Source organism: Cavia porcellus, unplaced genomic scaffold (assembly GCF_034190915.1).
Source record: "Cavia porcellus strain 051 isolate PalLab524CR breed Dunkin Hartley unplaced genomic scaffold, mCavPor4.1 scaffold_11, whole genome shotgun sequence".
Taxonomy (NCBI): Eukaryota; Metazoa; Chordata; class Mammalia; order Rodentia; family Caviidae; genus Cavia; species Cavia porcellus.
Window position 1 is genome coordinate 79,073,375 of NW_026947494.1, and position 15,624 is coordinate 79,088,998.

Genomic DNA, 15,624 nt, shown 5'->3' on the forward strand with positions numbered 1-15,624 from the left:
GGAAAATAAGAATACACTAAAGTGAAGTACTTGAAAGGATGAAAGATAAAACATCACATACACAGAATTCTATACCCCAGGTATTATCTGTCCAGATAAAACTATAAACACCTTGTCAAACAAACAATAACAGAAACTACCTTACCAGAAGCCTGCCTTGCAAAAAGTGTTAGAATTCTACAGGGGTTAGCAAACCAGTATTTTAGCACCTGAAGCCAACATAAAGGAACATCAGTGAAGACATGGATAAAATAAGGGCTCTTATTTTTTCTCAAGTTTAACTGCTTAATTATTTAAAAAAATAATAATGGCAACAATGTGTAGGACTACTGAATACAATGGGTAAGTCAAATAAATGCAAGTAATGTAGAAGAGAGGAGGGGTGAGTGTCAGTATCTGTTGTGAGTTACCTGGAGTGCACATAAAGCAGGACAGTGCTGTCTGAAAGGCAGCACAGAGTGACAACGCATACAGTGGACATTCTAATGCAAACTCTAATTGCTATTGAAATGTAACTGATTCTATGTGGGTAGAGATATAATGGGCTTAATCAAATACTTATTAAAAAAGTAAAAAAGGAATGCAGTGCAAGAAAATAAAGAGATACTATAAGTTGAGAAAAGTTACAAATATGGGAGAAAATAAATGTCATTAATAATTACTTTTATAGTTGATTGGTAAAAATCAATTAAAAGAGAAACCCAAAGTAATATATAATGTGCAAATCTAAATTCAACAAGTAACATATTTTAAATAAAGACCTCCATGTCTTAAATCTATGGAGGTCTTTATTTAAAATATTGATAGATAGATAGATAGATAGATAGATAGGATGAAGATATCTGTAGGAAATATATTTATTCAATGAAAAAATATTTCAGAACAAGGAGAATTATCAACATTAATAAAAGAGGAATTCAATAATTACTAAAAGGGAAATTAAAAATAATTAAGTGGTAGAATCTCTTGGAAAACATACCAATACTAAACCTTGCAACTAAATATCAAAATAGTGTTGTGGGTTGTCTAAATGACACTTATGTTCATAGTTAGTTGTTTTCTTAACTACAACAAATGAAGTTGTAATTAGAATAGCTCTAGCCTTAACGACAATATTGAAGAATTGAAGTTCGTAGCTCTACATCTCCCTGAAAGTGTGCAAGACACCAAGTGGAAAATTGCAAGTCATTGATGACAGAGCAAAGCCAATCTCAAGTAATAGGTGCTGCATATGGATAGAGGACACAGTAACATTTAGATGTTGATTTTCCCAAATTATCAACCAATTTAAGGAAATAAACTTCAAAATTATTCATTATTTTATAAATATTCTGAAAGTGATTTTAATGATTATATGGAAATACAAAAGATATAGAATATTCGTGAGACTAATGGGAAAAAAAAAAAAACAGAGAGAGTTCACTTGTCCTGATTTCATTATTTACAACAAAAATAACCAAGACAGCAGAGTGTTGATAGAACAGATCAATTGAAATATAAAATGGAATAAAAGGATGAAAAAGAGAATCAGTGGAATCAAAGAAGCAAGTTTAATTCAATGGTAAGTGGGTGTAATTGTTGACATATGTACTAAAACAGTGGAAAACTATTTGCTATAAATAAAAAATAAGTTAGAAGCAGGTCATTGGGACTTCTAATTAATCCCAGACCTACATTTAAAATGTAAAATATAAAAACTATAAAAGAAAGTAAAGAGTTTCCAGGAGCAGTTCCTAATGACACGATGCCGTTACACAGGAGGCACTGACATGAAGGCATGATTCTAAATTCTTTCAGAAGGGATTTGCATCAAATCAGGTGGCCATTTTTAAAGTATTTTCTTTCTTAATTCTATTGGTCTGCTGAAAGAATTATTGAATGGCGTGTCTCCAGTATTGCTTTGCATTTACATGCCAAGTTGTATGCTATTTTGTTTCATTTTGAGGTATCCTTGGCTTACTTTATAATAATTCTCTGTTCTACATTTTTAATATTGTTACCAACTTAGAATATCCCAGAGCTTTTCTTTTTTCTCTGTATGTTTCCTTTATGTATAATATTGATATTATTTAATTTACAAAATAAATGTTAGCATCTATCTGATAATATTGTAACTAAGTCATTTTTAATTTGAAACTGACTTTCTCCATTTTCTTTTTCTTTTTCTTTTTTTTTTTTGTCTCTGTGTTTTTGTCCTGGCCTTTGATGTAGATTTTTCCTCACAGATGGGGAATCCTTTGGCATCAGTCAATATTTCACAGTGAGACACTAAAAAGTGGACTGACAGCTCAGAACTGAGGATGCAAGGCTTATCCACTACTGGGCTTCTCTGTGGTGCTATTAGTGAGAATCCAAATTGTGTCCCAAAAGCTCAAATGGATTATTCGCGAGTTATCTTTCTTAGGACAGTTTCACTAAGAAGAATCTGCTAACTTCTTCTCTTAGTAGAAAAACGAAACAAAGCAAAACAAACCTCAGATGCCAGACTTCTGAGAGTTTAAAGGAGGGCAGAGTCAGTATACCTTCCTGCCCAGAATGTATATCTTCATTTTCCTGAGGAATCTCACCCATGCCCTCTGCAGGATATCAGAATCTTTAGTTGCAGTCTAATCAATACCTTGCTCCTCTGGATCCTCCTCAGCTTTGAGTCTTAATGAGCCTGCCGTCTCAACTCTTTTTTTTTTTTTTTTTTTTTTTTTTTTTTTAATTTAAAGAGAAAAAAGAAAGGATGTTAAAAAGCAGTAAAAGGGTACAAGTAATACAGAATTTCAAGAAAAAAATATACAGTAAGTAATTACTAGTTAATAGGTTACATATTGTCTTCCTAGAAACAGTTGTCCAAATTATAAAATTAAAGCATATAAAGTGGACATTCATACAGTGATATTGGAGACAGTTCTGTTCAATGATCAACAAAAGCTCAGTAATATGGTTTTCCATCCTACACACTCAAACATACCTGCAGTTACATCCCTTAGTCCACCTTCCTTTCCTCTCTTTTTTACAATAACAATTACACTTTTGGGGTTTTATTACTCCCACAGTTCTTAATAGTTTTTTGAAGAGAATAAAACCAAAGGTGACTAAGCAAAACAGAGTCAGTTAGAACAAAAGGATGGGCACAGTACATGATTCAAAAATAGAATACAAGGCATTCAAAAGTGGTTACCATTGTGCCTCTTGCTATTTTCAAAAAGAGTTGCCTATCTCATCAGGTATAATAGAATTGATCAAAACAGCACAGAACAAGACCAATAAACCTACACTGGAGACCTTACAGGACTTCAAAAAAAGATAATATCAAACCATAATGGGCATCATAATATATCTTATTGCCTTCAAAGTGGTTGCCTATACCCTCAAACTTGATACTATCAAACAAAATAGAATATAGAATAATCAGACAGAACAAGATGGGGAGAGCAATACTGGGGTTCAAATCAGGTTAATAGGAAAACAAAAAAACTTACTATAATATGTCCCACTATTTTTTAATTTAGTTTCCCCTTAACTAAAAAATGAGAGAAAATAGATTAATTTAAAAAGGGAGGGAGATTGAGATAAAAGAGGACATTATAACAGAAGAACGCAGGTCAGAACCGAACAATTTAAGCATCATTGTGTTTCACCACCAGATAATCTCACGTAATAGTAGTCGCCATAGTGCTTCTTCCCTTGAATTATTTGAGTGTAACTTCGTATGCTATAGTATCAAGCATATCAAGACAGTGGTAAGCCATTCAAGAGAATGAAAGAATTCTTAACCAACGTCTGGAATGGGAATAGTTTGCTACACTCTCTTCGCCTACAGTTTTTTGACGGCCAAATAAGACAATCTCTGCTCATCTGTTCAATGTTTATGTTCAAATAAAATTGCCAACAACCCTTACCTGCTGTCATTTTCTCTCTTTCCTCATATTGCATCTTAAAATTATTTATTGACACATTAATGAGTTTTAGGAGGCAAAAGATTTGGAAACCTCTCACAGAACCACAAATCTCTGCTTGAATCACTTAAGATTGCACCTTTACAGTAGGCCTGGTGGTGTAGGCCTTTAACCCCAAAAGTCATTTCATTTTTATCGGTACCAGGGATCGAACTTATGACTGCCTGCTTGTAAGGCAGGTGCTTATGCCGCTGAGCTAAACCCCCAGCCCAACCCCAAAAGTCAGAGAGTCTGATGCAGGTAGATCAAAATTCAAGCCCTGCGTAGGCAATTTGGAGACTTAACGAGTCATTGTCTCAAAATAAAAAATTAAAAAAGGGATGAAGTATCATAAAAATACTGCTCCTTGAAAAGTCTTAATGATGATTAATTCTGAAAGAGTCAGAAATGCTTTCTGCTATTCTATTGCAGTATCCAAAGCCAGGAGCCAAGGCAGCTTTCTCATGGTTATTTGCAAACACATCACTGAATCATGTCGTTTTATACACACCACTAGCCCCATTATTGCATACCCATCATTGATGCTACTGAACTGACTTATCATTTCTATAGCTCATCATGCCTTCAGCATAGTTCCCAAACACGGTTCTGACATTTGGGAGCTGATTTAAGGCTCCTAAACATCCTTAAAAACAATTACTGTGTGTTTCTACCTTAAAGTCACCTAAAATCCTATGTGATTAAGTATGAACACAGATACATGGATCTTTCTCAGACCTCAGTTTTCCTCTCCTTTCTGATTTCTAAAATTTGCCCAAATAATTATGATTCCCGAATGCTGCCCAAATTACCTTTAGTAGTAACTTACACCATCAGCTTCTTCAGAACGTATATTTCCAGCAGCCTCTTTTTATATTTCCAGGAGAGAGCAAGGATAGATATGAATTCTAAAAACGTTCACTCTCCCTAGAGGTCATTACTGAAATTCTTATAATCTGGACGATTCATACTATTTTCTTATCATTAATAAAACTTATCCTTAACAGCGAAAGATGGAAACCCTACTCATACTCATTCACCTACTGTTACTCCCTGTACAGTTGAATGATCTCAAAAAGCCTCTGCTCTCCACGGTTCTGGTTATGTTCATGAACTCAGCAAGTGGCCTTACTCCTTGTCTGTCGCCCCTGCTCATGCGATAGTTTCTGCTGACTCTCTTTGCTATGGCTGATTCTGCTGCTAACCCCTATTTCACAGAGCCCCACAGAGGCAGTAAAAGTTTTCCGAGAGGCACTTTTTCAGAGGTAGCAATTCATCTTGATATTGTAAAGATTTTTTTCCTTAAAACAATTCTATTTTCCAATTTTGAGGTTTTGCTTTTCCTCTGACTGACCTTCATGAACTTTTTTCCAGAAACTCAAACTTAAGTCCACAAAGGTTATGGATGAATGAAAGAAAAATTTTAAAACTCTTTACTAAGGTTAATTGTAGCAAATGTGAATGCCATTTCCCATCTTCATGATTTTTTTAGTTTGTAAGCACCATCATTTTATTATACAAGGAATCATCCCTCTAATTAAAATCTTGCATTACTTTGGCAGATTTGTTATAACTTAAGAGGCTACATAGATGCATCGTTGCTAGTGTCACAGTGAAATCTACGTAAGTGCACTATTTGTATTACACAATTTTATGGGCTTTAATTTGTATGCTCTTTTAAACTAAAAGAATTCAGCATTTTAACTGAAAAATCGCTGCATGTAATGACGGCTTTTGAAGATCATCTTTTATCAGTATGGCACAACTGGGAAGAATGTGTGATGAAAATTTTAACTTCTATCTTTAAATTGGTACTTCACATGCCTTCTTGCTCTTCAACTTTTATTTTGAACATTAATTGTCAGGAATGTAGAAATCATGCCATTTGTAAAACACAAAAGTCCCTTCCTCGCTACAATCTTTGAATCGGGTGAGTGGCAAACAGCTGCTGCTGGTGGCAACAAAACGTGGCGTCCTTGTTCATGTTGATTTGAGGTTCATTCTCATCTCATTATGATCTGATCAGCAGTGTCTGCTGATGAGTGTCCTTTATCTACTTCTCCAGCTGGAATTTGATTGGTGTATTGTTAAGTTACAGGTTTATTAAGCCTATGTTTATACTATTATTTAGAGGCTTCAAAGTCTGGTCCTTGAGCTATGTTGTCTATCATTGTTCAAAAAGTCAAGAGTACAATGGAGGATTTGTTGATAATTAGTAACCAGAAGTTGAAAGCCCATATGTCATTAAACTCTCACCTGGGCCTTTTGACACGAAATCAAATTAGGTATATTCAGAGAAAAAGAACTCCTAAGTGTACTGATGCTAATCTAAGTATATAAATGAGACAAGTTCTGAATATTTCATTTCTTTTCAAAATCCCATGCAGCATGGGCAGTACTTTCCTGCCTGACATTTTTGTCTTTGCACTTCCCAAATACTAGGAAATATTAATAATTAAGTTATTTCATAGGTGACTTTCTTTTATGTTAATTAATTTTTAAAAAATAATCTGCTGTGACTGAAATTCTCAAGAAAATGCTAGAGTTCAAAATTATTTTTTAACTTGTGAACAATATAATTTTAATAGTTAAAGCATGATATGAAACTCAATGAAGTTTTAATCTTTTCTTTGAAGTCTAATATGATTTGTGTATCCTGATCATATGCTTAGTATTTTCCTTTCTGATGTATACAACCTCTTAAACTCTTCCAATAAAAAATGAAATGTCTCATTTTCAGGTGATTTTGTATATGTTTTGTGAATTTTTCTTATTGTTTTATGCTAAAAATAACATGTTTATTTGATTCCAATGGTGAATTTTAAGTTGATAAAGCATGCATTATGAGTTAAGTGCCATTAGTTGTCATTTTATATTTAATTTATCAATGTACATTTTATTACACTATGACAAAGTCATTTTAACCTACCTAATTTTAGCTGTTCGTTCTACTGTTATAAGAATTACGACAATCTTTAAAAGTTTCATTTAAAATTACATATTCAGAATTATCATGGTAATTATTTACATTGTCAAATAATCTAATAGTTTTTAATCATACAAATCATAGAAGCAAAACCTGATGAACCTCTTTCAGGACTATTAAATCTCAAATGAAACTAGAAATGACTCTTACAAGGAGATTTCCACGATCAGAGATGTTCATCAGTCTTGCTTTGACTAATTATGACTTAACTCTATTTTAAGGTCTATTATATGGAAATTCTAATTATGTTAATAGATTCTCTTGTTATAAACAAGAGGCTTCTTTCGGTGAAGAAATGATTTATTATGGGATAGGGGATTTAGCTCAGTGGCATAAGCACCTGCCGGGCAAGCACAAGGTCATGAATTTGATGCGTGGTACAAAAAAAAAAAAAAAAAAAAAAAAAAAGAAAGAAATGAACTGGTTAATTTACTTCTTGTTATATTTAGTGAATATAAGCGTCCACTGTTATATTCTGAAGAACATTGTTTCCACATGGCCTTTTTCTAATAATTTCCTCTAATTTTTAATTCTACATTTTTAAAGAATGATTCCCCATACCAAATATATTGTTATTACACTGTTATTTTATAACCTTAGTATATAAAAGGCTCAATTTCAGTGTGTTGAACATAGTGACACTCAAAATTTCTGGTATGTGATCAGTTTTCATGTTAAACAACAACAACAACAACAAAAATAAGGAGAAACAGGGGTAGGTACAGAGGAGACAATCAACTCAATTTTTCCAGAGTTTTGTGGTAAGAAAAGTAACATCAATATTCATATCAGTGGGGGCAAAAGCATTGGTACATCAGTAGTGCTGAAAACAATAGGCTGCATGGGAGAACTTTAGTGTCTTAGTAGTAAAACCCACAGACCACAAAATGTTATTCACATCGTAAGCAAAATATGCCCTGTCCGAATGAATGAAAATCTTTCACTTTCTAAAGGCTGTGCCTTTCTTATTGCAGGTACTCGCTTTAATTCCTGACTGGAATTGGCAAGAGGATTTTGGGGTGCTGGATGGTAGTGTAGTTAGTTCTGCCTCTCTGCACGGTGACTTTCCAAGTGCCAGCAAGGACCTCAAGGAGACACCCAGCACTGCTGGCCCAGAGCTGCTCCTAGGAGAAAATGCAGCCAATGCCAGCTGGGGGAGCTTTAGTACTTAGTGGCATAAAACAACAGATAACCGCTCTTCAATGGCTAGACGTGTATTAGAAGACTGATGACATTTATGTTCTTTAAATTATCACAGTAATTATTACTGGTTCATTGTTATCAATAATAATAGAGGTGCAGAAAAAGTAAGCTCAGTCAGCTGAAATTGCAATGTTTAGTGGGCACTTGAGCTGGGGTTTACACACGATCGCTTCTGGAAATGAAAGCCCTGTACTTATCCCACAGTGTGTGAAGCGGCACTGAGAACGGATTTTGGTTTTCCTTAATCAGAACCACTGTGCATTTATTCTCCATGCTGATCTTCCACTGAGAATTCCATGAACAGCATGCGTAAAGCACAAAACTGATGATTGTAAGCTCAAATTAGTGTTACGAGAAATGTAGAGATGTAGATTTTGCAGTGATCTGATTTTAGGGATTTGGCACAAGAATTTCAAGGACAAATCCACTGACATTTAGCAGTTCAAAGTGGTAACTCCAAAAGTGTCACCCACGCTATCAAAACTTTTCTAAAAGTAAAGCTAATGGGAACTAAATGCTCAATTTCTAACAATTTTAATGAATTATAGTAAGTGAATAAAAGAAAAACTACACATACAACATGTTATTCCTGCCCAGTTCGTTTCTGCGCTGAAGTGCTATAAGCAATGTGATGTATCAGTTTGTTATTTCAAAGCTTTTGTCATTTCCAGAGCTTTTGTGCTTTTTTCAGCTCATGTAAGTTTATTATTAAACTTTTAATAAATATGTCATTCCCCATGAGTTGTAAATTTATGTGTTTAGGTAATAACTAGTGGGATAAAAGCATATTGCTGCCTTTCGAAAATCAAATATTTGGCCAAAATCAAAGTAAAAATGTTAATACCTATATTTCAAAATTTGTATTGGTAAGCATAACTATACTGTATGCATCTATATATACTTTTCATCACAATCTTAAATTTGCTTTTTGAATCGGAACTGGCTCTATATGAAGTGGGCTGTGAGTGCATTTTAGTCTTGCAAATCCCACCAATCTGTTCAATCCAAGTTCACCACTGTGTGTCCAAGCACCCTGCCTGCTCCTGAAGAATACATAGCAAGCGTGGTCCCTGTGACAGCATATGGTTTTAAAATAAAATGCACTTTGTTTTTATTTGCTGCAGAATGAGTTAGAAGTACTTTACAGAAAGGATAAAGGTAAAAGCATTTTTGCTTACACGGCTAAAAAAGTTTTAGAGGAATCTGCAAATCAGAGGTATGCTGATCTCTTATTCAAAACCTCTCCTAAAACAGTGTTTTCAGGGCACATATTTGTAGGAAATCAAAAATACATACATTTTACATAATGTGTAGCCATGGCCCAAATACTGTTTTGAGAACACAAAGTCAAGCTCTGAATGCTGACAAACCTTTTATCACTCACGCTTTTCACAATCAAGAACTCTATGAAGTCACCATTTGTGACAATATGCACTTGAGGGTGCCATTCTGAGGTCTGAAATATGTAAACATATTAATGAAATGTATCCAAAAATTGTATCAACTGGAGCTGTAACAAAGGCACAGAGTATGTTTCATTTTGTTTGATACCCTCATAAAATTTTAAATATATTTCTCCTCTACCCTTTGCTTAGAAGCTGATACAGAAACTCAGTGACAGCTCTATGAATGACCTTTAAAGAATCACGATAGTCTCTAATTTCTGCATAATCGTTTATGACTTTTAACTTTCCCAACAAAAGTGCCTTAATATTTCTATCAAAATATAGGTTAGAATCAACCTACAATGGAATCACTTAACCATTGCTGAAGTCCACATTCCCAAGGCTGAGGCAAGAAAGAATCATTTGTCTGAAATTATTCTGGGCAACTGAGTGATACCTGTTTAAAAAAAGCGGGGGGGTGAGGATAAGTGACCACCCTGAATTTTAGTTTCTGTACTAAAAAAAAAAATAAGGAAGGAAAGAATGGAGTGAGGAGGGAAGGAAGGAAAGAAGAAAGCAGACAGAGAAAGAGAGAGAGACAGAGAGAGAGAGAGAGAGAAAGACAGAGAGAGACAGAGACAGAGACAGAGACAGAGACAGAGACAGAGACAGAGACAGAGACAGAGTCTGAGAGAAAGGCAGGGCATGACTTGAGCCCCATATCTGACCCAGGGTGGGTAGCTTGCTTACGATAAAAAGCAGGGGAAGAGGTGTGCTCCCCACTCCCCTTTGTTGCTCCTGCTACTTTTGCTGTCTTTTTGCTGCCTCAGAGGGTGGCCCCTGTGCTGTGCCAGCTTGCTTTGATCCAGCTAATTATGGACTGAAACCTCCACAAACTGAGCTAAACAAGCATTTCCTTCCTTAATTCTGGATGTCAGATATTCTGTCATAACAGCGAGGGAAAAGTAACAGGTCCGCACAAACTTAAAATATTTAATTTTAGAGCATTGGATATGCATGGATTAGAAATACTGAAAACAAATTTCCCAGTAAAATCCAATGGTGGCTATTTCTACAGCAAAGCTATTGGCCTTGGGGATATCCTCCATCAAAAGCTGACTACAGGAATGTCCATGTACACACAACACATGCACACACACAATCTTTACGTATTTCAATTTGAAATTTTACCAGAATCAGGTTGCCACCGATCAAGCTGTTTTGTCAAGTCGAGATGGAAATCTCCAGTTGGCTGGGTGCTGCTCCCTTAGGTTAATGGCTCCAGTGCAGGGATTCTCAGGCCTTAGCGCCACAGTGCTGAGCCGTGAGTGGCGGGGCCTCTTGACTCCCAGTGTCACAGTTATTGGCTCTTAGCGTTCCAGCTCTGGGTGCCTTCTAGCCACCCCATCAGCTCCATCAGCTTGTCCGCCCCTTTGTAAGCTTCTGAATCCCAACCAGCAAGGTCTGCTGTCTCCCTGGGTCCTCCACTGCTGGCTCCTCTGGCACAAACTACAGCTGCCCCTCTCAGCCCTTTTATTCTTCCTGGGCTAATGGCCTCACACTTCGGGCCCACTTCTGAATCCACCCCACGTGGCTGATAGGCCTGGGGCTGCTTCTCAGCTTTCCCCTGGGCCTCATCTTTAACTGTTGGCTTCTGGTCTTGGGCTTCTCAAGGGCTACCTTTTGCTCATTGGCCTCAGGTCTCACACAACACAGGTCTTCAGTCTCTAGTGCCTGCTACTGCCCTCCTCCACCTCTAAGTCTTCAAGGTTTATAACCTGTAGCGTTAGCAAACCCTTGTAGCAGCCCGGTCAGTCCAGGCTGCCTGAACAGGGAATAGGACCACTTGAGGGAGGGCTTCCTCATCCCCTGTGCTGCCACTCAGGTGCCAGGTGGTGGGAGGAACCGTTCCTCACTGAGTGAAGAGAGAGGTGGGAACAGGGTGCATACAGGAAGCAAGGCAGAGCCTCCCAGAGTCATCTGAGGCTGGGCCATCTGGAATAAGTCACTGTGGCAGTCAGGGCTACATCTTTTGAAGCAGCTATCAGGCATACCGGACAGGCATAGTGGCCACAGTGAGAGCTCTGCAGAAAGTTTCTGAACTTCTTCAAAAATGGTGGAGCTATTAGGACGCTGGTGTGAATTCTTTGGAATCTGCAAGTGGGACTAATTGTGTCAATCAATCAAGGGCAACCAGATCCTGGAGAATACCAGAAATGACCCTGATTCAGCTTCCATCTTTGTGGTTAGGTACAATATTCGGTTGCTTCTCAGAGAAGCAACATGGCTGTTAGGTGAAGGAGAAGAACTGGGTCTTTTTTATTTCTACCTAAAGTTCATTGTTTATAATCTTTTAAAATTGTCAGAATTTAAAAACATATTTCATCTGGTGAAGGTGGTTGAGACTAACAGGAACAAGGGAAATCTGTAGCAAGTACCATCCCTCTGCGTTCCTTTAACATGTAGTTCATCGTCAATTGTACTCACCATTATATTTATGAGAGCAAAAAGAAAATCAAGTAGATCTTTTGAAAGTGGGGTAGCAAACTATACTAATACCATCCCATCTTAATGAATATAGTTACAGTTTTTGGCAGTGCACTAAATTGTGCTTAGGACATTAGGGAAAAGTACACTCACCACTTCTTCATGCCTGCATTTTCTCACATTAATTCCGTTTATCTGCAATGAATATAAAAGCATAGTTTCATGGAGGGTACTGCAATTTGATTTTATGTCTTGGTGTCAGAGATATAGCAATAAAATATATACCTGTAAAATTGCATCTCCAATAAAGAGCAGTCCTGAAAGTTCAGCTGTAAATAAAAAAAAAAAAACAAATGATAATGTATTGACCATTTTCATCACACGTATATATTTTTTAAATTAAATGTTTTATATCATTACTATCTTTGAAAGTCCAAAAAGAATGGAAATATAAAACTATAATATGATTCAAGCCATTTTAATTACTGAATTACAAGCAGGGATATTTCTAAAAATTAATCCCTTTTGTGGATGGACACTAAATTTCCTTAGATACTTCATGGATTTTTCTTTGACAAAGTTTTAGACAACTTGTAAACCGAGGAAATGTCTCCAAGTTCATTTGCAAACATTATGTGGCTTTACTGATTTCAGTCACAGAAAAATTGCTGTATATCTTCATTAATTTTCTTCAAGAATTTGCATAGGGATGGTTAATTGAGTAAAAATACGGTAAGTACTGCAAAAAAGTAGTAAATGGAACTGTTTTTACTAGATGTAACTAGTTATCACTGCTTTTGCTTCTGTGTTTAAACAATTGAAAGGCTATGTACTACTTAACTCATGCATGGTCACGTGGTTTATTGACTTTCATTTCTGCTCCTTCTCTATAATGAAATACTAAGATTCAGCCACTGAGTTCCTTGCAATGGAGAAACAATACTTACAAAGGAATGACCACTGTATTGTTATCTAACATTTTACCTCTTTGTTCTTTGGAGATTTTTGAAACGACAACTGGAATGTTATGCTCTGCTCCTCCCTAGAAAAAGAAAATTACATGTAGTATTTTTAATTGCAAAAAGTGCAACTGCATAGGTACTGAATGCCTGTCAACTGGACATCCAGGGAAATTTATATAAACTTAAGTTCCCACTTCACTAAGTAGGTAATGCCCCCACAAAACCCATCTACCTGTCTTGAGATATGCTAAGATATCCAACAATGAAAACTAATTGACATTGACATTTTTTATTTCTCAAAAAAGTTTGACAATATTTTCATTTTTAAAAATTTCTTTAAATTTATTGATACAATTTAGATGTATATATATATATATATATATATATATATATATATAATTTTTAAATAGACATTCACGTCAAAGTCCATGCTATTCAAGGCAGGAATTCTTATTTGGATTCTAAACACCAGATTATTATGTGTTTTGATTCTCTGTTTAAGTTATTCTAGACTCCAAACAATTGCAGAGACCTTTCTGAATGCTAAGTGCCAGCAACACCTTTATTGGTGCAGATAAACAAAATCAAGATATGCAAATGAGTGCTAGAAACAGCCTCATCTGCATTCCCTTAATTGGGATTAGATCCTGTTTATGTGCAAGCACATACTGTAAAATATATACAGTAAAATATCCTGCCCAAATATTGATTAGTACTTTGTTATTGGACAAAAATAGCCTAAAAAAAACATAAAATAAATAAATATAAAAGTACAAAATAAATTACTAACATAGTCTCATGACAACCTGTTTTGTCACAGCAGAGTTGAGGAAGTTAAAAACAGTTAAAAACTCAAGTATATTAAGGAATAAAATATTGTGTAAGAAGAAGCATATGATAGTGACAAAGACAATCAGAATTTTTTGGGTTTGATCATTTCTGAAATATGAAACCCCTTAATTTTTTTAAGGACAATAAATTATTTTATAATGGGATTTTCCCTATAAATGTCATTTTTAATCCTTAAGTAGAAAATAGATAATCATTTTTGAGGAAAAAACAGAAATATTCAATGTATTTATAGCCAGTTGAATGGTTTCTTCCACACTACAAAAGGAAACACTAAGACTATGATAATAAAACGTGTCCTTCTCAGGTTGACAGAATAATCTGCTAGTTTCTTCCTCACTATTACTCACAGTCACAGTATCCCTCTCCCCAGGGCTCACTGACTACAGAGAAAGCCGCTTGCACCACTATGCTGGCTCCTGATTGTGATTCTGTCTCTTAGTCTGACTCTAAAAGTTCTGATTCTGTCCTAGACCATCCAGTCTCTCATTAGATCAAAGGAGCAGTGACTTCTGAGTCATTACGTGATAAAAATTGAGTGTTCATCCTGCACACAATAAACCCTACAGAAATGGTAAGTAAATTTACTCTGTTACACAGTCTTGTCTTTAAGGTTACTAGTGAAGTCACGAGAAGTTAACATGAAGGAAAACTAAGCCAGTCTAGGATTCCCAGTATGTGAGAGGTCTCTGCTGTCAACTGTTTGTGTTAATTTTCTTCTTTTCAAACTAGCTATAATGTTAACAAATTCATTACTTATTAAATATTACTTATCTTTTTCTTCCACATATTTTTTTGTACTGGAGATCGAACTCAGGACCTCATACTTACCAGGCAAGCGCTTGAACCACTGAGCTAAACCCCAGCCAATCTCTGACATTCTTAACTAACTTTAATTATGCAAGATTATGACAGTGCTTGGAGTTTGATTTGTGCACAGATGAAATCCAACTACATTTTTTCCTTTGAAGAAAAAGATACTTGACTCAAATCGTCAACTTGATGAAACTCCTGATGATGTCAAAAGATGAACTAAATCAACTCTATCATGGCAAATCCATTGTTCTGGAGAAGGCACAGTACAGCTTACTCCAGGCCTGCTTCCTGTGGCTTCTGCACAACTGAGTTTGCATTTTACACTTTTTTCTCATTCCACTATGAAAATCACAGATTTTGTAAATGTTTAAATTTTTAATCTAAGTGACTATGGTAAAATAGGAAAAAAAAAAAACTCTTCATATGCAACTTTATATATAAAATTTATCCTGATTCAGAACAAGCAAGGTTTATTTTTTTGTAGTGGGGTACAGTTTAACTTTTAAGTCAGGCACTTGGAGCTTTAAGAGAATTTTTAAACTAATTTCAGAAAATAGCTTTTATGATTGGGTGGCAATTTTTAAAACAAAAATCAGGAGGTAAAAATTCAAATTTAGTATTACTGTACATGCAATTATTAGATGATGTGTGAGGGCAGGCCAGCTCTCATAGCTAATTAGATTTAGTTCAGTTCATAAATTTATGGATGTCTAGGTAAGAGCTAAATAATGTGGCTCACTTTCTTTAAAACAGGTAATAAGCTTCCTGTTGCAATTAAAAAGCTAAAGGCTGTGGGTTTAGGTTTAGCTTAGTGGTGAGCATGAGGTCATGAGTTTGATCCCCAGTTCAAAACAAAACAAAATAAAACAAAACAAAAAACAACAACAAAAACTTAAGTCCTTAAGAATCCTTGTTGTGTGAACTCAGCCTGCTGACTTACTGTTTTGTAACTCTGAACTCCCAGAGACATTAGGGTTTCCTATCATCTCTGCCTAGAATGTATGTTTTCA

The 15,624-nt window shown here is 35.5% G+C and overlaps 1 protein-coding gene across 8 annotated transcripts in view; it reads right to left on the reverse strand.

The window, feature by feature from the left end:
- Sntg1 (syntrophin gamma 1) overlaps positions 1 to 15,624 on the reverse strand; it is a 774,196-nt gene that overhangs the window by 233,407 nt on the left and 525,165 nt on the right. For all 8 annotated transcript variants that reach the window (XM_063258519.1, XM_063258518.1, XM_063258522.1 and 5 more), the window contains 3 exons: positions 12,972 to 13,029; positions 12,273 to 12,316; positions 12,141 to 12,182 (listed from right to left, as the gene is read on the reverse strand). In XM_063258519.1, coding sequence (XP_063114589.1) covers positions 12,141 to 12,182; positions 12,273 to 12,316; positions 12,972 to 13,029 — 144 coding nt within the window. The remainder of the gene's footprint in view (positions 1 to 12,140; positions 12,183 to 12,272; positions 12,317 to 12,971; positions 13,030 to 15,624) is intronic.